The sequence below is a fragment of the Atta cephalotes genome (genome assembly GCF_000143395.1).
Source record: "Atta cephalotes unplaced genomic scaffold scaffold00025, whole genome shotgun sequence".
Lineage (NCBI taxonomy): Eukaryota > Metazoa > Arthropoda > Insecta > Hymenoptera > Formicidae > Atta > Atta cephalotes.
In genome coordinates, this window is record NW_012130089.1 from 5,982 (window position 1) to 30,373 (window position 24,392).

The 24,392-nt window shown below is 36.3% G+C and overlaps 4 protein-coding genes across 4 annotated transcripts in view; 3 read left to right on the top strand and 1 right to left on the bottom strand.

The window, feature by feature from the left end:
* LOC105620175 (serine/threonine-protein phosphatase 6 regulatory subunit 3) overlaps window positions 1–2,664 on the top strand; it is a 4,575-nt gene extending 1,911 nt beyond the window's left edge. Inside the window, exons 9-18 of the mRNA XM_012201680.1 lie at window positions 116–268; window positions 366–476; window positions 560–624; window positions 716–917; window positions 1,118–1,207; window positions 1,289–1,386; window positions 1,551–1,632; window positions 1,717–1,942; window positions 2,025–2,418; window positions 2,511–2,664. Coding sequence (XP_012057070.1) covers window positions 116–268; window positions 366–476; window positions 560–624; window positions 716–917; window positions 1,118–1,207; window positions 1,289–1,386; window positions 1,551–1,632; window positions 1,717–1,942; window positions 2,025–2,418; window positions 2,511–2,664 — 1,575 coding nt within the window. The remainder of the gene's footprint in view (window positions 1–115; window positions 269–365; window positions 477–559; window positions 625–715; window positions 918–1,117; window positions 1,208–1,288; window positions 1,387–1,550; window positions 1,633–1,716; window positions 1,943–2,024; window positions 2,419–2,510) is intronic.
* A 1,242-nt stretch (window positions 2,665–3,906) lies between these two features.
* Window positions 3,907–5,684, bottom strand: LOC105620177. Its single transcript, XM_012201681.1, has 3 exons — window positions 5,503–5,684; window positions 5,339–5,419; window positions 3,907–4,215 (listed from the first exon to the last, which is right to left on the bottom strand). Exons 1-3 carry the CDS (start codon window positions 5,682–5,684, stop codon window positions 4,158–4,160), a joined length of 321 nt encoding a protein of 106 aa, XP_012057071.1. The 3' UTR covers window positions 3,907–4,157.
* A 1,724-nt stretch (window positions 5,685–7,408) lies between these two features.
* On the top strand, window positions 7,409–8,464 carry LOC105620338. The gene is made up of 5 exons (XM_012201840.1): window positions 7,409–7,468; window positions 7,650–7,942; window positions 8,016–8,049; window positions 8,104–8,146; window positions 8,226–8,464. Exons 1-5 carry the CDS (start codon window positions 7,409–7,411, stop codon window positions 8,462–8,464), a joined length of 669 nt encoding a protein of 222 aa, XP_012057230.1.
* A 7,031-nt stretch (window positions 8,465–15,495) lies between these two features.
* LOC105620178 (Krueppel-like factor 5) overlaps window positions 15,496–24,392 on the top strand; it is a 52,925-nt gene continuing 44,028 nt past the window's right edge. The window contains exon 1 of the mRNA XM_012201682.1: window positions 15,496–15,942. Coding sequence (XP_012057072.1) covers window positions 15,496–15,942 — 447 coding nt within the window. The remainder of the gene's footprint in view (window positions 15,943–24,392) is intronic.

Sequence of the window (24,392 nt, forward strand, 5' to 3'; positions counted from 1 at the left end):
TATATATAATAAATAATATATATATATATATATATATATATATATATATATATATATACATATAACAATGTTATTCAATATATATTTTACAAACGATACAATTTTTATTACTCAGAAACCTGCCGTCAAAACAACTGTTGGACTACTAGAATGTCCATTAGGAAATACTCGTTTGCATGTAGCAAAGTTATTAAGTGCTTTACTAGCGACGGAGAATTTAAAGATTCATGAAAGTTTAGAAACTTTGGGAACATTCCAAACATTGTTGGTAAGATCATATTATATGAGTATGAGAATATCATTAAGAGTTTTTATTATATTGTCTACTTTTGTTTACTTATTCTTAACCCAAACATGTATTATAGGATCTGTTTTTCAAATATACCTGGAATAATTTCTTACATACGCAAGTACAACAGTGCCTGGCCTTAGCTATTAATTGCGGACAACGGGATAATGATATTATTTATAATAATGTGAGTTATATCTTTTATAATATAGAAATAAATTATGACGCAAAAGAACATACGTTAAATAATTTGAACGTCTTAATTTACAGATATTTATCAAGTGCAAATTAATAGAAAGAATCTTAGAAGCATGGGATAAAAACGAGAGTAAACAGTAAGATTACCAAAAGTATTAAATTTAGCGGAATATTTCGCATATATTGCAATAGAGAATTTAGGGTTATAACTTCGAGATTTGATTGCAGAAACAAAGAAAATGGTGTTCGTCAAGGCTACATGGGACATTTAATAAATATTGCGAACAATATCGTCACTCAGTGCGAAAAAAATAATATACTGACCAGCTTCTTAAAGAACAATGTATCACCCGAGTGTCTTACTAGATGGGAAAATCTTGTGAGTGTACAGTTGGTGGAAATTAATAAAATTCATCAAACTGTAATGATGGTATGTAGTAATGTGACATATATTTCTTATTTTTTTTCTTTTTCTTGTAAGTATATTGCTTCTACGGATTTAGAAATAACATGTAATATCACTCATTCATTTATAATAATTTATAACAAAAAATTTTTTTCATTGTATATCGTAATTTAATATGACTGCAATGAGAAAGCAACAACTTTTAATTATAATGAAATTTTTAGGGTGATCAAACTCCTGATGTGTACCTGATGAGCTCCGAGGAAAATCCAAATGAATACAATTCTTACTCGCAAGAGACATACATTCAACAGGTTAGCGGTTATTCATATATTATTGATACATAAATTGAGATTATCTAGTTTTTTATTTATCGTGCGGATTCTTGGTATTAGATGTACTCCAATTATCAGGGTCAACAAATAACACCTCCGTTCATCGAGAATTTTGGATTCCACGACGATGAGTTTAATGATGGTGATGATGCACTTCAGTAAGTATAGACGCGAGATTTCATTAAAAAATATAGCATTACTAGGTCCGCGATCATAAAACTTACAAGAATCAAGAAAGAACACGCGTGAGAAGAACGCAACCTTAATATTGTCATAGTCATTTCTCTCCCCACTGTTTTCGTTAAGAGGTATGATATTATAGTAATCCAGTTGACCAATTAACAACGTTGGCCTTTAATCTCAGTGAAGAAGATCTCGACAAGCGGGAAGATATGTTCAATAAGGTAGATATCAATATCTATTCAACTGTTATCGAATACGTTATATTATATTTGAAATTGAAAAAAATTGGAAACTTTTCATTAAAGCTGTGCCAACAAAAACAAAAAGCCGGGCTTGAGGATTGCGGCAGTGGTTTAGAATGGGGAGATGAGGGCGAACTGACGTTCCAGACCGTGGTGGACAAACGGGATTGGCATTCAAAGCAACAACATCAGGATTCTAGTTCATCGGATGATTCTAATTCGTCGGAGGATTCCAGTTCGTCGGAGGAGGAACCACGCAACATGAATATGGAGGTCGAAACGACAGATCGTATGTTTCTATAAAAAATTCTTATATTAATTGATTTAAAAAAAAGTTCGAAATTTTATCGAAATAGCTTATGTAATTTTAGCTTGGAACAATACCGAACCACCAAACACTATACTTCCACCAGTCAATCCATGGGATGTGGCACCGTCGGAACCAATAGAATCTACTGGCTGGGCCAATTTCGAAAATTTCGAAAATACTTTGAGTATAGAGAACACCGTGAGCGGAGAGAAAAAGCCGTGCGATGAACTTAAAGAGAAAATATCAGAAGCTACAGCTGTAAACCTAACGGAAAAGCATATAACTTGTAGCGAAAGTGTTGGCGATGGTAACGAAAAGAGCACAGACTATGTAGATAGTCAAATAGTCGAGATGAAGTTGCCAGCTGAGGAAATTAATCTCAATGATAGTAAAAGTAATGAGCACAAGATGATTTCCGCGAATGAGAACGTCAATAGCGAGTTATCGGTCAGTAGGTACGTATATAGCATAATAATAGTTAGCGTAATAATAATTACGTAATTTGTCCAATCTAAAATGGATTACTTGAAAAATTTGTTTCTTCCAGAGATTTTAAGGACACGGAGAAGATCGAAACCGTAAAGGACACGAAGAATGTAGAGAATGAAAAGTCGTCAATTGAACAAGTTCCAGCCGCTTCGTTGGAAAATACATCCACTAGCACTGTTGACGCCATAATGGTGCCTAAAGACGCTAAATGAAACGTTCCCCCTTATCTATGTTAAATGATCTATGGCAATAGGAGGGGGAAAGGGGGAAGGAGAGAGAATCATATCAGTATCGAGTCGTAAACGATTGATCGGATGCATATTGCGCCTTCTCTATTTTTCATTAGACACCACGTTAATTATGCTTTAAGAAAACGTTGATGGGTACATTATGGTCCCGTTGCAGGGTATCTCTTAAAATAAATCCGGAATGCCGAAAAATGATTGACGCTCAACTACTTAGCGAATAATTTGATGTTTATTATATATAGGTATATCCCATCCCCTTTTTACCTCACCTTTTAAATGGCCAACATCTATAAGTATCCCTACGAAAATCAAGTCCTCCCTCTGTCCCGTATATTTTACAATTATTGTTAAGAGTTTCGTAAATTGTTATTTATACGTAACTGATAACTGATTTCTAACAAAGGGAGCGAAGAATGGAGAGAACAAATCGCAACATTTTTGTGCGATACATATAGACAATTTGTAAAGAGATGATGGATAAATTTCGCATCCGCTTGCTCCACTCGTGACATTTAATTTTTTTACACATAGACGAACACACACATACACAGAACATTTACTATATGTTTATATATTAAAAAAGCGGATGAGAAACATAAGAGAAAAGAGTTATCGTAACGCTGTTTAATATTATATAAGACCGGTATTTCACAAACTGGTGCTTTTGCTTATTCCTTCGATAAGGCAAAGGTACTTAGGTGCAGTGCCTACTGTTTAACTGAGTGTATGTTAGTTCAACGATACGAGCAGAAAAAAGGGAGGAGAGAGAAAATCGAGAGTATTTTTATTACCTTTTGTCGTAATAATCAGTCGAAATTTGTACATGATATCATCATATTAATCGAAAGCTCTTGACGAACTTGCGCACTTATTTGCATTCCGAAATAACAAAAAAAAAGGAAAGATTTATACGTATCTTTAAGCGACGTTAAAAGTCTTTCATCAAGATCTTCCAGAAGTGAATAGTTAAATTGCAGGAACTAATGTCAAAGCGTCGCGCATGCTTCGATTGAGCTACCTTATGTATATCCATCATTCTTCGAGAGATCATTCTATGAATTATGTTACCTGATTGTTCCACGACTTTCTTCTGCCTCGCAGACTTTGCAGCAGCAATGTGTTTATAGCGTTGTACACGAGATATTGTTCATAATTAAATGAAAAAAAGCTAATAAAACATTGTTCTAAATCCTAAGAAAACACACGTGTCACAGCATTACTAGTTTAATATCGAAATTTATAAATTACGTACATCGCATTCTGCGTTTTCTTTACGTTCTATATTTTATACGACATATAATTAATAATTTACTATACTTCTATCCCGAGTCGTGTATGCACAGTCTTTATGTTTCACACTTTATTTTTTGCTCTGGATCCATAAATGCGTTTAGATGTATGATAGAATACCCCGTATTCTGTCGTACTCGCTCCGATAAAAAAAAAGTTTGTTAAGATTAGGAGAATTCATCTTCCTGCGGTAAATTATACCATGATATGTTGATTTTTTCTTGTCTGTAAAACAAAAAAAGACCACGTTGAAATTATTGTTCGAAAGTAAGTGTGGCTTTCATTTTTAATGGGAACGTACCTCCCAAGAACAAGAGTTCTTAAGATGGTCCTACGTCCTAAGGACGTTTCCGGGACTATTTCTTTTTTATTTTTTAAAAATCAAAATTTGACTTATTTTTCAATAAAGCCTTCTTTTAAAAAGTCACTGACTTATTAAACTGTCCACGTTTCAAAACTTTACTTTGAGTAAAAGAATTAATTCATAATAATCGGTTTTTATTTCAAGACCATCTTAAATAACGTCTTAAACAAGAAGAAGAAAAAGATAGCCATATTAGTATCTATATGATTCTCGAACTTGAAAAATAGTTAAAAGACGAGAGATTGTAAGAAAATTATTGGGCCGATTGATTTTTTTTTTTATTTTAAAGATGCACTTTTAATTAACATAAAACATATGCACAAACATACAAACCAAAAAATGGCGTACGTTTTTTTTTATTAAATGGTGGGCATGATTCAGCTCCTAATATTTATGTGAAACAAAAATTTTTGATTTTTTATCACCTTTTAGAATCGTAATTCTTGTATGACGAGAGGAATTAAAAAAAAAGACATTGGAGTCACAATTTGAAGAAAAGAGTCGTTATTTTCACAAAAAAATATCTATTTTTTTATTGCTATTCGAAAATGGTTAAATTTATTTAAAAAAGCCCTCGTGACACGAGCGAATCTAATTTAGAATACGTATCCCAAAAATGAAATTAATCGGACGAATGATGAGGCAATTATTATGCCGATCGTTCTGAAAAATGCTATTTCGAGAAAAACGCGTTTAAAGTTTTGCAAGAGCTTTAAGTGCGATAAAATGAACAATTTTTTTTCAATCTGATCTTAAAATGTTTCTAAGATGTGTACCTTTTAAAATAGGCCAAAAAAATCGATTTTTTTAAGCTTAAGAAAAACGTATATGATCCCTTAAGACAGATCTTAAAATAAGAACCGCCTAATACTAGTTCATGAGTCAACTGTTTTTCTCAAGAGTTTTGGAATGCAATCCTGGACGTCCTTCAGATAAATAAAAAGTGAAATGCAGGGAAGCAAAGAATAAAATAAAATGTTTTACCCTTCGGTGCTTTCGCTGATCGTTGTATTATCTTCATCCGCAAGAATTCCAATTTCGTAAACTATAGCTTTTATCACGTATCTGAAGACGGTAAAAAACGTTTACAGCAAAATTATCGTATACATACACGTATTATACGTTAAAGAATATTAAAAGAGATTTACACATCGGTCATATTGGTCGTGATGTCCGTCGAAATTTCTGTCGAATTCTCATGATTATTTATTAAATCTGGGAGAGGACTGGCACCCACTTGTTGCAACGTCATCGATGTTAAAATTAATGTAAATAATAAGAGCGCGATGTAAGTTGACCAGAGAGGCAGATGTGAAGTGATGCGCGACATTTTAAAGTTATACAAGTCTGCGAATTCGACCGCGACTTTTATAGTGGACATTTGTCTCTCATTAACACCATCGTGACTTATACGTAGATACTTTTGCATTACGTATTCTCGATTGGTTCATAAGTGGCAGATGGAAAATTTCCTGATTGCGCATGGAACGATGCAACTGTTGAATTTCGACGAATATAAATTTTATTTGCATAAAAAATAGCTGATATGAAAATTTCAATTTAATTTTTCGCAAAAAAATTATATTCTTTATTATATTAATAAATATAAAAAATATAAAAAATATAAAAAATTATATTAATTTCTAGAAACGTAACAGAAAATTAAATAGAAAGTCATGCGTGCAAATTATATGCAATTGCGCTGCACAAGTTTTCCTGCGACAAGTTTGTTAATGAAAATGTTACTGATAATTCGTTCAAGGTTTTCGAGGAAATCCCAAATGTGTTTACGTAAAATGTTTATTTTTCATGGTGACGTTGTAGACAAGCAAAATATTCTTCTTAATGCGCAATAAATTATATTATATATTAAATTATATTATATTATTATAATATTATATTATATATACATATATTGATTAATATTATAATATTAGATATATATTGATATAATAATATTCCCCCTGATTTCTAATATTATTTGATATAAATTTTAATAGACGTGCATAATTTCTTATATATACTTTTAATTTTAAATACTTGGATGAAGCATAAAAGTAACATCGAAAGAAGTTAAATTTTTTTAAAACAATGAGACTCCGTCTAATTTTGTCTTTATATCTTACCGTCTTAAACGTGATAATTGAATTAACGTGGTTACGCAAACAAATCGCGTCATTTGGATATACGATCGCATATTGCATATATGCATCCTGCAAAAATAATATCCGGTATCTAATAGTAAATACTATTTTAAACATCAATGTACCTACATCAGCAATACTCAACAAGTGTATGCACGTACATATTTATAAAGAATTATTATAATTGAGAAAAAAATATTAGATGAAAGGAGGAATATAAAGAAAGTTTTAGTTTAGAATAATAACAACGTCTCTATTTATTAAAGACATAACTTTTAACTACAAATTTTAATATTACACATTTTTTAATTTTATTACAGAAATTATTAAAAATGTATACATAACAATGAAAGGAAGAATAGTAGAAAAAAAATCAGTTCGTGATAATTAAAAAGTAGTTTTTTTGTTTAAATACATAATTCAACTACATGTCTTAGGCCCGGTTGTATCAATTGCGTTATTTCGACTTTAAGCTTTAAAACTCTATCTAGTTTTAAAAGAGAGAAAGAAAGAGAGGCAGAGATAGAGAGAATTTTAAGCCTCGCTTAAATTAAATTAACGTAATGTTGATGCAATCGGACTTTATTACAAATGATTTTTTAACTTTATTATAAAAATTATTATAAACTGAGAAGAGAGAAAGAGAGAGAAAAAGAAAGAAACGTATTTTTTTATCGACAACAGTTTAAGAAGAAATCTGTTCGAATGTTAAATCAGGAGGTGCAGCTAATAAGCTGCATAGATGGTATCTCAGTTTTGCTCGACGCATGGTTATCACAAATTATCAAATATATTTATACGTATATCATTATTTATGTTGAAGCATTTGTGATTACTGTATAATAGATTGCGAGATATAGATTTTTCGAATTTAATGTGCGAGTGAATTTCTGCCGGAAACTCGCGAAACATGACGAGTGCCGTAATAACAGATGTACAGCAACCCGATTATCCTAAATATCAAAGACAGGTTAGGATTCTTGTGTTTAATATGCAAGATTTATTACAGTCGAAAAATATAAATATATATTACATAATTTGTTAGGATTAAAAAGCAAAACGATAATTTTTTTACTATTTTATGTACATTTTATTTATTCGTAAATATATGTAATAACGATTATCTCTAATCGTAATCACACAAATTACAGGGAGGACTGGAGTTGACGCCAGAGGAGATAAACGCCTTACGTCAATGCATGAAAAACTCGAGTATCCTCGCGCCATCAATCATCTCTGCAGCCATAGGATATGGGATATGTAAGATAACTCCATTTCGCGCAAATGCCAAATATATCGCCATAGTCAGTGGTGTGGTAGGTCTGATGACAGGTAGACTAAACGCTGCCAAATCATGTCTGACAAAAATCGCTTCCATGCCGAACAGTACTCTTCGAGATAGAATGATGGAATCGGGTTATTTTGGAAATGTTGCTCCTCATAGGTATTACTTTTGGATAACGTGATTGTCCATATTTCTTTTGTTAAAACTAGGTTTTATGTATCTTTATTTATAGAGAGGCATTATATTATCAAGGTTCTCAATCAGAAGTTCAAAGTCCAGCAGGACCATCTACAGAGATAGTATTCGATGATTACCCACAGATGAATTCATACGATACGTATTCCAGTATTAATCCAGACAACAGTGAGTTGTTAAAAATTATTGTTAAATTTTCTACACATCTACTATTATGTGATGATAATTGTATAAATTATGTTTAAAGGTGATTTCAACATTTCCGAGGACACAGATTTATCCGAACCGATAAATATACAAAAAGGAGCCAGTTACGAAGAATTGAGGCATCAAAATAGAGATGAATTCTATAAGAAACATAAACAGTGGTATACTCCCAAAACAAGAGAACTTCCAGTAACGAAAGAGACAAATGAACAGGTTCCCACAACCAGCAGCCAGTCACCAATGCAAGAGAAAACTAAATACGGTGACGTGTGGGGTTGAAATTTAATTTCATTGGAGTATAGTTTGATGATCTCCACGTATTATGAAAATATATATATATATATATATATATATATATATATATATATATGTGAATACATAGATTGCACTGCAAATGTGACAAGAAAGTTTGAATTTTACTAAATATATGAATAAAATAAACGATATATAAATGACGTTTGCAGTAATCATATCAATACAATTGAATTCTGCGCGACAAATACCGCATTCTTATTGTCTAAACGATGTGTTGAATGATTCACGAGCTTAGATGGAAACGCGAGATGTAACTCGTGTCCTACCACTCATAATTGAGTCACAATCTCGCGAGATAGCGGTGAGACACAAACGGCTATGAGGCGGCTAATTGATAGATGACGCCAGATCATAAATGCGCGTAAATGCAGCTCGCTCTCTCGCTCTCTCGCTCGCAAAGTAACGCGATATAATGTAACGCTAGGTGATACAGCGAGCTCTCGTCTCCGTCATCCCGACACTATGGTGTCATCCCCGTCGTGTGTTGTCACCTTGACGTACCCAGGATAGAAACCTCGCTCACTTCCCTGTCATAAGAGTCGTCGCCGCGCGCGCTCGTTCCCTATATTTTCCATAAGTTAACAATAATTGCCGTTCGGTATTTGTTATACGACAACTCGCGCTTCTTGATTTGCATCGACTCCGCCAGCAAGTCGTTACATTTTCCTCGCGCATTGCTCGCGAGTCGTGAGTGCAATTATCTCCGCCACCCTCTTGTCATCGAGCGATGACAAGCGACTTAATCGCTGTCCCGGAGAAATTGGAATTGCCGTTCTTGCCTTCGGGTCGAGTTAAGAATCGTAATGCCTTTCGTGCCTTTTCATGCGCAACCAGCATTTTGTTCTCGACTTTGTTATCTATCCGATTTCTGCACGATAAGTTTGACTCATGTGAAATCCTTACTTTGGCGAGTCTTACGATAAAGGAAAAAACGACGATAGTAATTATTTACGTAATTATAAGATAAAATATAGATAAACGGCGAGGCAATAATATAAGCCATAATATAAGCGCTCCGCGTTTCCCAGCCGTTTAAAGGTCTCGGAGTCTTTGAGTTACGATTTAAAGCGATTTCACACGATTAGTAATTTTTCCAGAAAAGTCAGTAGCACGGCATGGTATTAATAGGATCCGGTTGATTTACTTCGATATCTCGTCTCGATCTTCTCGTCGTCGCTCGCTGTATTCTCGATAGACATATATAGGTATGTTTGTGTACCTATATACGTACAGTATGCACATATACTTATTACATGATCGTTTCGCTTTACTTGCCCGCGCGCGCCGTGCTTGCGAATGCGAGTCGACCGCCATTGGCTATCGGGCGCGACCAATGGGCGAGTACTACTCCCATTCATAAGTCGCGTCGCTTCCGCGGGGGACGTAGGTGGGGGAGAGCGGCGTGCGCGGCGGTATCGCTGGTATTCCTGCCGCTGCGTCTCGCGGCTCGCGGCTAAATTCTCACCGGTCAGCTCGGCGCTCGTCATTCGCTCGCTCGCTGTCCCGTATTCAGTATTGTTCCGAGTTCGGAGAGAGTGTCTCGCGAGGTTTCCCTCAAATAAGTCAAGTCACAAATCGTAATATCTTGGAGATATTCCAAGCAGAACAAATCATTATGATATCAAAATAATGTCAAAATGACAATTAAAAGTCATTTCCGATTCATTTTAATGTCATTTTAACATTATCGTGACTTGTTGTTCTGCTTGGGGTCATTATATAACCTTATTTGTCATTTATAAGTTCATTTTCAAATATCATATAAATGACATCATGATAACATCCTATGATATCATTATGACTTAATTATGACTCTGTGTTCTACCTGGATCTCGGGCCGGGTCATTTTTAATCCTGAACTCGATGACATTTCACTGTCATTGCGTTTTATCACGCAAACTTGTCATTCTTTCAGTCTATAAGTAAATAGCCTTTCGTATTAATTTTCTCTAAATTACAGTAATTTAATTTTCTCCCGTGACTATCTGCCTCATAATTATTCCATTACTTTGCCAACGGCGTACCGTGAAGTAATTATAGTAAACTAAGGAAAAAGGAGATATTAAGTGTTCATTGTCAGTCACAAGCAATATGTCACGAGTCGTTTTCTTTATCGTCATTACGAGTTAATCTCAAATTTGAAAAGCAAATTTGCGAACGTTTGCGATCGCGTCATGCGGTTTGATAATATCATTGATATCGCACAGCGTTATTACGAGACGAGAGAGGAAAAAAGGATTTCCGAAACTCATAAGTTTTATACTCGCGCTCATTATCTCTCTCGAAGTAATCCAGTTCCCAGAAAACGTCTCCCTCGGTCGGCGGGCATAAGGAATGTAATTCGCGCTGTATTGCGTACATTTCGGAGGGATTACTTCTAGATCCCAGGAAACTCGTCGGAATTTCGAGCGTTGCACGTATATATATACACAACGTCGCGCGCGTCACGATTCACGTGCCTGGTTAAACGATCACGTGTAGAAAGGGGAGTCACGCAGGTGCAGGTCATGTGAAATATTTGCACTTTGTCGTAATTTGCGTAACCCATTGCATATATAATAAATCCGCGCGGCGCGGAGTTAAAGCGCCGCGATAGAAAATCGTTTCACAATCTAAAGAGAAAGGGAACCTTTCTGCCTCGTCGCGGTCGCGAGGAAGAGGGAAAGGCGAGGAGAAGAGAGGATACTGGCGGGCGAGCGGGGGATGGGAGCGGGGGGGGGAGAGAGAGAGAAAGAGAGAGAGATGCATGCGTCCGCTTCTCCATCTCTCGTGTATTACATTATGCGATGCGATCGCATTATGGACGCGCGGATATATCGCGACTCGCGAGAAGCGCGTCGCATTCTCGACTAATCGGAGTCGCGGCGATTTGCGGAATACGATTAACGCTCGCTAACTTTGTTAACTCGATCTCTCGGCATCCCCCGCCGTCATCGTAGGCACAGATTCATCACGAGACCCGTTTCCAGATTTAATAATCGATTTGTTCACCCATAGGCGTAATCAGAATTTTGTTAAGGGTTTAAATTAGAGTTGAGATTTTTGAACCCGAGGAGGAAGAAAGAGGATGATCGAATGATATAGATTGTTTGACTCGTTTTGTTTTTTTTTTTTTTTTATTTGATCTCCTATCCCCTTTTGACTACGCCCGTGTATTCACCATTATCGTTATCGTTGTTACAATATAACTGTCGATAAAGCACATTGTTATATCTGTGGTGAAGTTAAAAAGATTAACGTGCGTTTGTAACGTAATATTCTAATTAATGTTTGTTTCTATCCGACTATTCACTCCTTTTTCTCCTTAGCTTTTTTTACATGAAAAAAAAATAGTAAGACAAACAGGCAAGGAGTAAATCAAATGATATAAAAATGCAGCTAAACAAAATTGAACCAACACAAAATTTTCGTGTGATTAAAATTCAATACATTCAAAATTCAGTTTACAGACGTTTCGATCTCAAGAATTCGATCTTCAGTGTACAACAAATGTAGTCAATAAATTATGAGTTGATATTAATATTGTAATTAAATCCAGAATATCATTAATCTATTACTCAGTATACATTCTTATGAAAAAAAAATCGTAATTAAATTAACGAGATATGATGAATAAACTTTGATGGAAGTAAATAGAATTTTTAATTATTATAATCAATTATTTTGAAACACGTACAACCAAACATATATAGATATGATACCGGTTAGAGTTTCATTAGTGCATATGTAATAATAATATCTATAAGCAGGTTATTATGATTACAAAAGAAAAAGAGCATGATCGGATTAACGTGATATGTAAACCGGTTAAAGAAATATTGATAGATTTAAACAGATTTTCTACCTATCATAATTAAATAATCTATTTTTTTAATCAAAAATATTTTCATCAAAATTTATACAACCAAATATGTCTGATTGAATATGTTGTATTCGTTAAATTTCAGATTCAATCAACTTTTTTCAGTATAGGATTAGAAAAGGATAAAAAGTAAATTAAATCGAGATTAAAGTTAAACTGAAAGTTAAACGAGCACAAATATTAGGTGGGAAAAAGTTCGTGGCGTTTTTCCCGTTAGATGACATTAAAAAAACGCTACGAACTTTTTCCCACACCTAATATATAAGAAAACATATGAAAAAAAAGAAAACCACAAGGATTAAAGGAAATGTATCTAAAATATCAAAATGCATATTGATATCTGTTAACTGGACTCTTTATCACGTTCTTTGCTTGTGAATCCTTTCGCGTTTCAGATTGAAAACAACACATGATGAATTTATCTATGCGAAAATTCCAGTACAGCCTTCCAATTGGGAGAAAGTTGGGTGCGTGATCGAACTAGTTATACATATTATTTTATAACGGCATAATAAATGGCTCAAAACGCAAAATTATGCACCAATCGTGACTGCAGAGCTCTGTCTAAAATGGTTTAGCATTTTGCAGGAAATACATGAAATTAAGATAAACACAGCTACGCGATGTCAAATAAAAATAAAGATACAATCTTGAATGTTTTAACCAACAATCGTGATCTATAGGCACAGGGTGTGACGCTTCAAGTACGCTTGAAACTGGTGCAGAGTTTTACGTGTCAAGGCGTTTGCGACGGTTAGTTACATCATGTGGTATTGTTTCAAAATTAATTATTACGCCATTTTCAAACCGGTCGTTATTTCGCGCTGGCAGGGTGAGTCGCGCGCGTGACGTCAGTCACGTGACGTGGCGCGCGTATCGCGATTCGTTCTCTTATGAATTCAAAATTCGCCGTATCTTCGTCGCGATCTCATCGATGTCGCGACACGACGGGAGGTTTAGACGGTGGTGTATTCGAGGGATGATTCGGTCGACGGTGAGATGGAAGAAAGTAATCGCGAGACGGCAGGGCCGCGAAAGCGGCAGAACGGGGAGAAATCAGGAGGAAGAGGAGGACAGAGGAACGTTGAGAGAAGTGTGCCAAAGTCGGCGGAGGTAGGAGACCCTCGATAGTTCACGTCGATAATCGCACGCTGTTGAGACGCGCGGGCGATTCGCCTTGCGTTGTGTCCAATGTTTGTGCGGAAGAAGGACGCGATGATCTGCGGAACGCTCGCTCGATCGAGACGGCAGAATCGTAGGAGACCGAAGGTGAGTGAGTAGGGTAGAACATTATTATGCGGGAGGGGGAAAGTGTGTGTATATACGCGGATGAATACTCGACACGAGCATAGAAAGAGAGAGAGGAGGGGGGGGGGGGGAGGTAAGACGAGCGGCACGGTTAAGGAAGAGGGAGAGGGAGAGAGAGAGGCGCTCGCGCGGTGTCAGGACGGGGGCGTGCGCTCGATGGCCGCCTAGACCGCTCGAATCGGTCGCGCTCGGGGCGTGAGCCAGGCGCGCGAGATCGGGAATGAACGTGGGAGAGAGACAGAGACAGAGAGAAGCGACACACACTCGCCGCTGCTCGTCGCGGAGCGGAGGGCTGCGTAAGCTGCGTTCGCTATAAGCAGTTACTCTGGAACCGTTGCCTTGACGACACGCATCCACGCATGCGCGTGCGCAGCGCGGACGGTACGCGAGCGCAGTTCAAGAGTTGTACCGTGCGCGCCAGTTTCATCCGTCACCCTCGCCTCCGTATCATCATCCTTTCCACCACCACCGATACCACCACCACCATCACCACCACCACCACCACCACCACCCTCGCCTTCTCGCAAGGCTTCTCTCTCTCTCTCTCTCCCACCTTTTCTCTCTCTCCGCCCTCATCCTCGTGGTCCTCCGTGGCGAGCACGCGCGAGCGTCAACGCGTTAACGGGAGTGCGCGCTGTCATCGTCGAGAAACGTCATTTCGCGAATCTTGTGGCGGTCGACCACGATCGGCGTACTCGATCGTTCGCGAACGCGCGCGCGGAATCGCCTTCCTCTCGGCTTGTATCTCGCGGAAATTTAATTACGTTGGAAACCGTACGTTCGAGATTTGTCGCGAGTGCCGGCTAAGCTGACGAAAGTGTTTTGTCGACAGGTGAAAGGGTTTCCTGTTTGGAAAGAAAAACAAAGAAAATTATTGGGTATAGGAATGCCCCATCGATCGACACGATGACGATTTCTTGCAGGAGGAACATTTTCCTCACGGAAATATCTGATTATAATCAATCTTCTACGTGAACATCACAGTGCCCAAACTGTATAGTTTCGAACTTATTCAATGTCTCCGTTTGGGAAACGCGTTCCCGCGAGAATTCGGAGAGTATCATCAGTGACTCGTATTTTAATTTCGAAATCGGAATCGAATGGTTCTCTCTGCTCACGTTAGTGCCCCCCGACAGCGGCGCGTTGGCGGCGTCGGCGACGACGACAACGACGACGACGTCGCCGATCGGAGTACTCTTTTATTATCGAGAAAAAATAACTTGGACTAATAGTGAGAACGCGTCTATTTTTTTACAGGACGCGATTTTACAGGATGCTCGCAATGACATTCGACGAGCACTCGGCAGCCTGGTGCGGGATAGTGTTTTGCGCACGGAATTCCTTGGATTCGACGCGCGGGACGTCAACACGATTCCGATGTACGTGACTTGTCGTGATCGCCGAGTATCATCGAAGTGACATTACGTGAAAGTCAGCCGAGATAGTGATGTTCCGTTTTTTATCACGGTCCATCCGGAGAAAGGACGGATTCAGAATCTAAAAAGGAAGAATCCGATCGAGAGAAAATTGGTTCGTCGACATTACCCCGAGAGCCAGTGGAAATTCTTAACCATAGATTGGATAATACTTGGAAAATTAACCCTCGGAGAACAACGAAGATTCTTCTCTGCACCAGCTGTGCCTCCGCGGAAGATGGTTATAGTACGTTTTCGTCCTCTACCTCGATCGACCTGAAGAGAAAGACCTGGACGAAAGATCTAAATAAATAGAATCGAAGAAGGAGGGATCCGAGGATCCGCGAATTGATCCTCTCAGCCGTCGGCCGGTGAATATCACGGCGCGAGCGGCAACGGTCGTGGGTTGGATGGTGCCGCGAGGATTAATCCTCGGCAGGACGACGACACGGGAGCCGGAGCCGGAGCCGGAGCCGGAACCGGAGCCGGAACAGCTACGCTTTTACGACTCTCCGCCGCCACGGATGGACGCGAGCGTGTGCTGTCTGCCCGCCGGTGCCGCGGCCACCACGGGGGTTACGCAGCACCCTCATCCGGCGTCTCTGCCCGGTTTACCGTCCGCCGTCGGTGTCCAGCCGCCGACGATCCAGCCGTCCTACGTCGCTCAGTACGCCGCCGATCAGATAGTGCCCGATCGGGCCCAGCCCGACGGACCCCTTGCGACGGTTCTCGGATGCAACGCGCAGGATAGCTGGCAGCAGATCTCGTCAACGGGATCCACTGGGATCACCGGGATCACTGGAGCTGTCACCGCCACTACCACCGCCTACATCGACTACTCGTGGCTTCAGATGCAGGTAAGTAGTTGACTAGTCTTCGACTAGGAATTGTCGAAACTCTTATACGGAGTCTATAATAGAATATATCAATATAGTAGTTGTAGGATCTTAAGTCATAGAAAATTTACCAATCATAGTCAATTATTCTTCTCATATTCGACTGTGATCACTCTAAATTTCTTGCAGTGAAATCTCACTTCAAGAGAGTGAAAACACAACCACCCTTGAAAACAAGTAAAAAATATTTCACTTCTCGTAAAAGAGTGACACTTTTTACTCTTTCTAGAATGAAAATCTCACTCCAGAAAAAAATAAGATTTCACTTCAAAAAAGTGAAAATCACTTTAAAAAGAGTAAAAATTGTCACTTTTTTTTTAAGAAGTGAAGGTTGTATTTTCGCTTTCTTGAGTAAGATTTCTGCAAAAAATTTAGAGTGATTAATTTTCTACGACTTCTATTGTGGATCCCGTACAATTACAATTTACTCTTCTCTTGTAAGTTAAATCATACTCTGCGTTAAAAGCGTACGAATAAACATGACTCTCTTGCCCATCTCTGTCAACGTAGATTAGCTTCAATCTTGATTTAACTTTATTTGATTTATCTTTTATCTTCTTCTAATTCTAAGAAAAAGATAAAGAATAAATTAAGATTGATATTAATCTCAGTACATTAGTGAAAATAAACATCTGAAAGATATGTTCATCTCTTTGATATACTGATATGGCAAAATTGCTACATTGTGTGAACGAAAACACACATGAAACACACAAACTATAATATTTGTATTAATTCGATAACGCGTGTGTATAACATATATGTATAATTAAGCTCATAATATGAAATAAATTTGAAATAAATTTGAAAATTTTGAAATCACATCATGTACGGAATCGATCAATTTAAAGCTGTTGATACATAAGTAAACAAAATAAGAGTGAGTTTTTTCTCGTTATTTTTAAAATTAAATAATGCATAGGAAGATAAGTCTGATCAAAAGAAATCGAATGAATCCATTAATAGCGATTAGTAGTTTAGCCGAGAAAATTACAATAGAGTCTATTTATGCCATGACTTTTGTATTCCTGGCACAAATCGAATCTTCAGTTAATTAAGCGTAACTTAATTTGGTATGCGACATCCATGACGCAAATGTTGGTTTAATTTAAGCACTAATACCTTGCTTAGTAACTGACTTGAGAAAGCCGCTTCAATTCTCGCTTTTCAATAAATTTTTTTACAATAAATGTAAATACGCGATCGCACACGTGTCACTTATCTGACTAAAACAGTTTTTAATCGTAAAACTGAAATTATAGGTTTTCACTAAGCGTAATAATGTTACAGCTGTTAATTTTTCTCCGGATATATTAATTATCGGGTACGCCTTGAGAAAAAAAAAGAAAAAAAAAAACTACGGTAAGAATAATCCGTTCGGAATCGATACTTAACTCTGCTCATTACATTTGAAATTTAATTCAAGTACCATGATTAATGCGATTTGCTTTTATTCCTATCCGTTATCGATTTCCCATTAGCGCGTCGGTGTGATTTACATTGGCGATATATCGAGTGGTAGATAGTGGATCTCGGAAAAATGATGATTATTTACGTTCTTAATCATTCGTCAATCGCACGACTCGTTTCGGCTCAGCGCGATTCGACTCGGCGCGCAATACTCCACGATAATGTATCAATTCCCGGGAAGCGCTACATCGTAAAATAATAGAGCGGAGTAATAATACCCATTACTATTATCTCGGTACGAGTGAGTACTATATGTTCTCCCCTTATAGACGTAGCGGCGTCTCCGCCACGTAAAGCCACGCTGTTGACAGGGTAAATATCCTTTGATACCGCGCCGTCCGTCTGGCACACGCGTCGTATGCCTCTCTTCTACCTTGCGAAGGAAGTTATCTATGTGGCACACGTGTGAATGAATGCGTGTGTGCGTGCGTGCGTGCGTGCGTGCGTGCGATCTCTCACGCCACGAACGAGAGCGTGTACTTTTCACATTACGAAGGCCGTTTCGCTTGTCGTTAAGGCTTCAGGATTTTCGTAAAGACCGCTATTTCGTTAATGAATCTGTTGGCTATATATACAGGGTGATCCAAAAGCACGCCAGTATATACGATTATTATAATTACAGTTTCTTTTTTATTTAAAGGCAATTTTTTTCAACGAAAATGTCGAGAAAAACGTCTTTCTTTATTGCGTTTTTCCACTTCTTAATCGTTTATATCTATTGAATAATAACGAAAAAAATATCCATTTGGAAAGACGCTGTATACGTTCTTATCGTCTTGATGCAATTTGCGAAAGCGCGTTGGTATCGAATTTGTTCTCGCGATATTAGTTCTTGTAAAATATCTCAAAAGAAACCGAGATATACTATGCCTCCTGTATTGCGGCTCTTCTCATTTCTTTTTTCATACATAAATGATTTTATGCGAATTATAAATTGATTACTGAAATCGAAATCGATCAATCAAGTATGGAAAGTTTTCTGCTCGCGATGTTATCAAAAGAGAAAAGGCACGCGCGACGTTTCAGTCTCCCTGCCGAGACGAAAACCCGGTCTACGAATTTTGCACAACGAGCACCTATTTACTTCAATCGGAAACCGGTTTTTTGATACCGTTATCGACTCCTGAATACCATGTTTTGACGTATATAACCACGATTTGCCGTCAAATATCGATAGAGTTTGAAACTTAAAGAGAGGGAGAAACGACTGGACGTTGTAACAATCGCGAAACAGACACATAACGAAGCTTTTTTTTATTTACAAAAGACATTGGCATTTCAAGTACCGTAAAATTATGCGAAAGAAAGTATTACACTTCCTCTCGAAACTGTGAGTTCTAAAGGAATCAATTTTATCCGATAGTAGATAAAATATTTGATAATTCATCTAAAACTTTACTTCTCTTCTGTACTTTTTTATCGCATAATGTATTTATAATTTTTTATGTATACAATACATTATTTCAGTATTTATTTTCTAATAAAAAAGGTTGGTTGATTTTTTTCGAAAAATAATGATATGCAACATTATTAATTAAATGATATATTATTAATAATTAATTAAATGATATATTATTGAATAAATAATATAATTAACCAAATACTAAATATTGTAATATAATTAACCAAATTACATTTGAAAGATCTGAGATCAGGATTAAAAAATATTATTCATTACGAATGTTGTGAATATCACACGGAAAGAAGTTTCATTGAAGCATCTAAAAATTTAGCCAGAAGAGCTCTGAAAATAATTTTATTGGCCTATCAAAACAATTGTGTAGAATGCTCAAGTTTATTATTAAAATGTTAACTTTTTGCAGCATTTGTAATGCAGCAAAATATTGATATTTTAATTCCTTTGAATCTCTTTCAACTTCAATTAAATCTTACAAATTTGTTTTGATATTTGAACAATCAAATAAGACCTCTTAATATTACTTAATCTACAGCTTCTATTATATAGAAAACTTCTTTTGAACCCAAATATAGGAAATTTTGCAATAATTGCCATTTACAGGCTCAATTCATTAAATTAGAATCTATTATAAATCTCTATTTCTAGAATCTACATATAAATCCTAATTATAAATCTTTAGAGTCTACATACATTCTAAAACTATTTTTAAAATAGGAGCAAAATTTCGATTCGTGTTACTTTTATAGTTTCCGAGAATTGAACCACTCTTTTTCAAGATTGGCTCTCAATTTTCACTCTTTAGAGTGAGATTTTACTCCAAGGAATTTAGAGAGTATTTAAATTTTCAGATGCTTCAGCAAAATTGTTCTTTCTATTACTGTTAAACTTATAGTGTCAAATTTAACCTAATGTGAGTCGCTCCTAAATATATCGTTATTTTTTACAAGAACGATAGTTAAATTAACACTGTATAATATCAAATACAAACATTGTTTTAGTATAAAATAACGATATATTTAATAGAAACATTGGCGACTTACGTTAGGTTAAATTTGACACTATAGATTTAAATAGTGTATATACTGGTATCGCACAGCATTTGCATTTGTCATATTCATATATTAGTATTGTCATATTTATATATTCTCGCTCAAATTCAATTTATCTTACAGTTTTCAATAATAATGTTCTTCAATATCAGAAATTCAGCTCGATATACTTACATATTTCGGTCTCACGCCGTCGTCGGTAGGAGGGGACGGTCGACTAAATCGCGACCGGTAATTAGCCGATACCCCCGACGCAATCTAAACGCATTGTGACGCGTGTAAGATAATAAGCGGACGGAAATCCACGATTATTGTGCTGCTCGAGCCAGAAAGGACATCCCAACCACCACCGGACGAACCATTTCCACGGTTCACCGCCCTTCGTTTCAAAACTGCGTACGATTACCATTCCACCGTCGATTATTTCAGTCGCTGTACAAATACAAACAGGGGAGGCGGGGAGGAAAGGCAGAAGCGCGATTAACATCGAGCGGAGATGATGACCTAACCGAAAATACGATGCTAATATTGTTCGTGTCGCTTCGCTTATTTCTACCGGTTGGCGGCAAATTCTTTATCTTGTAATGAGACGTTATAACTCGCAAGGATTGCTTTATTACAATCTTTTCGCATTACGGATATACTACGTTCGGATATATTGCTTCATAATAAAATTATTACTTGCACGACTTTCGTATTAAACCTGTTGTCAAATTTCTTTAGAGTGAAATTTCATTCCCAAAGAATAAAAATTCTGCTACTCTTGGAAAAAGGTAAGTAGCAAAATTTTCATTTTTTAAAGAGAAATTCATTCTGTTGGAGTGAGATTCACAATTCAAAGAATTTAGAGAGTACGTACTCAAACTGTTTTTACAAACTGTTTTTGCATTTCGATAAAAATTTCTTTTACTCGCGATAGGAATGTAGAACAGAATGACAGTTCAGATCGATACGGACATAAAGAGTTAGACTGTACCGATGTAATTGACCCTTTCCCGATGTTTTCTATGATTCCGAAGAACTCTTCGACCCGTCGTCATATTATCCAGCCTGTAGCCAGTGACTCACGTCGAATCGCGAACGTTGTGGGCGTGCAGTTACTTACGTTCTATACTTGCACTCACTTGGGGTCGATTGCGGTCGGATCATGTGCTTCAACAATGGGATTTGCGCAAAAAGAGCAAACTTTTTTCCCCGTCACATTCTTTCCGTCCTTTTTTATTATTGTTATTTCTCCACGAGTACATAACAGTTAACTTTGAAAGAGGATAAGATGTGCAGATTAATTACTGCACGTTCTTATATATTCAGTTGTTATATAATGCAAAGTATATTTTAATTAGTATTATAGAAATAATATAGAAATAATATTCTAAAAGCGTTTTATAGTTTTTTTTAAATACATTACAAATTATTGTGTTCAGAAATTATTATTATTAATTTATCGATAAGTAAAACGTCAATATTATCTTGAATTGTAGTTAAAAGAATCTGTATAATTTTTTCGCTCTTTTCATACGCATCTCTTTTCTTTTTTTCCTCCTCTCTTTCTTGCAATATTACAGGGTATATTGTTGGAATCAGCTTTTGAAGTTTACGTCGACAAATTATTCTAAATTCTAAACGAATGTAGAAATATGCGGAACGTGCGCAAAACGTCGTATGCATTAAACGCCCGCAAATATCGTTACTTGCTACCGTGTCCCTATTATTTACGCTCGAGCACATTGTACATTTCCATAAGTATGCAACAGTTGCAATTTTCCCTTTTACGTTACTTTGTTTTCTCCGATAATCATCAAGTAGCTCACAGCGTCCACGTAATGGTAACAGTAATCGCGGCTTTGTAGAAATTGCCATTCCTTCCTCTATAGACATCGAGAGATATCTATAGAGATCCAGATTTGCAAAGATTGAAGTACGGAAAGAATAGTTCATATTGTTATCATTAACAAAAAATATCATAAATTTCTATACTTTTTATTTATTAGTAATAAATGGTAATTAATCGTAACATAAAAAAACATAACGTCGTGAGCGTTTGTCATAAAAATGTATAAAGATATTTTTAATTTGCATGAAATGTCGTCAAAGGTTTGAAATTATTTTGATTTAATATATTTAGAAATTTAGCTTTAATTGCTAATTAATACTACAGAGATCATCTTTCGTATATTTACATTGAAATCTTGCGACTGAAATTATCCATCGGTTCGAAATCCTGATTGGAGTACAATACAGGATTCACGCGTTGGCACGCCGACACAGTTCCAGCCCCCGGTTAGCTATCGTTAGTTTAGTCCGAGTGCACCAAACCAATGTTACGGACAATTTACTCGCGAAATTAGTTACAAAACGCTCGACCTATCTACCCATCAGCCGCTTCCTCTTCCTCCACGATAAATAGATGGCCGGCCATTAAATGCCGAGAGTGGAGGAAGAGTTATTGTTCACGGATCGCCATGGTAGATTTGTACGTTCGTACAGAAATTGTGCGTAAAGGCGCACGCCCTATCATATACCGCATTGTCGATACATTCTATGTGTATGAAAATCATGTACTGAGTCATGTACGTATCTTCGTTCTAAAATTAACTTATAATGTTGCCTAATGGCGAATTCTATCAATTGTTCTCTGCTATTATAAAATTCGATATTAACCACAGAAATGTTTTTCATTATCAGAAATTATTACAAAATTGTTTTCTGTATTATATTATCTTCCTTTTTTTAGAGTGTGTGTTTCATTTGACGTTCACAACGCTGATTTCATTCTTGTTGTTTATTATTATTATTATTATTGAATATTAAACAAGGACAAATAATGCTCGCGAATGTTATGAACGCTTGTAAATAGATCGCATCTTTAAAGTTATTTCTACCAACTCCGATTAACTTTAATGATCGATTTGATCCATTGGAATCGACCAATCACATCTGTCGTTAACCGAAATGACAAATGAGATTGGTCAATTCTAAAGGATCTGATCGTCGATTAAAGTTAATCGAAATTGGTCGAAATGGCTCTTAGGCACCTTAGTAGATTAACTTTAATCTGGGTTCAACTTATTCATTTTTTTCTAGTTTCAAGAATTAGAAAAAGAAGAAGAGTAAATTAAATCAAGATTAAAGTTAATTCATATTGATATAAATAGTCGATTAAATAATAAATTTAATTGATGACAAAGAAACATGTAATTGATTGAAAGATATCGACTTAATCGGTATGCGATTCTATCGCTCGTCAATGAATCAAAATCATCTGAACGTTGTAATTATAAATGGCACATTATGTTTTTATTAATTTTTTCTTTTTTCTTTCTTGTTTATTTGTCAATCGAATCGTGATTTTTACATTTTTATCTGCTATCGATTATTATGCCGCGCGTGGAGTTTATCGAAGATCCGAATCACGTCATATGATAATGGTCGCGCTTCGTTATGCGAAATCGCCACCGATTCTCTGTCAAGCTTTTGTATTATTAAAGCGTTTCAGTAGTTAACAGTCGTGTACATACACTGCTTGCTTACGATCGCCAGGAAACAGATATGACGCGCGTCGCGAAGCGTGAAAAATACGAGCGCGCCCAACGATTATTGGCGTGTACTCGGGGGTAGCCCGGATATCCCTGCCTTAATTTTAATAAGATTTCATTGTGGATGAATTTAAGGAAAAATTCACGGTTGTAGCTTTTGTGTAATATAATTAAGAGGATGGGCGGAATAAAGGTACAATTCTATTTAGGATCTTTTTCCGGAGATTAGCGCTTTTTTATATAATATTGATTGTAATAGAGAAATATTGTAACATGTAACTTCTTAAAGACATTGTATAAATTTATTTGATACTGTACTCATTTGTGTATAATAAAAGAGTAGCGTTATTTTCATTTTTATTAAAATCAAGATTTTATAATTAGACCTTTATTTCGCCCATTCCTTTAATTGAACATTAAATCAATTGTAAGATGCAGGAAAAGTAAAATAAAATTAAATGACACCTCGTCTGTTTGTGAAACTTAATTTCATGAAATTTTGCTGAATATTTAATCGCTCGTGATTTAAGAATAAAAATGATGCTTTAATATTTCGATCTTAAAAATTTCATATTCGCACGAAAAATGTAAAATAATATAAATTACAATTCTAGCAAATTTATGGAATTGATATACTGAAAAAAAAAAAATTGGTTGCTGCAGTAAATTAGATGATATAAACATGGTATTTTTAATTGATTGTGGCAGTCAATCAAACAAAAAATTGACTAATTTGCTACAGCAGCCATTTTTTTTCAGTATAGGTCCATATCGAGACAGTCGCCTATTATACAATAAAATTGAATTTTATTTTTCTAGTAAATGAGTGATCTTCGTATAGCCACACTGTAAGATATATGCATTGAAAGAAAAGATTGGTTGCTGCAGCAAATTAGATTTTTAATTGGTGGCCGCAGCAACCAAAAATTGGCTGTT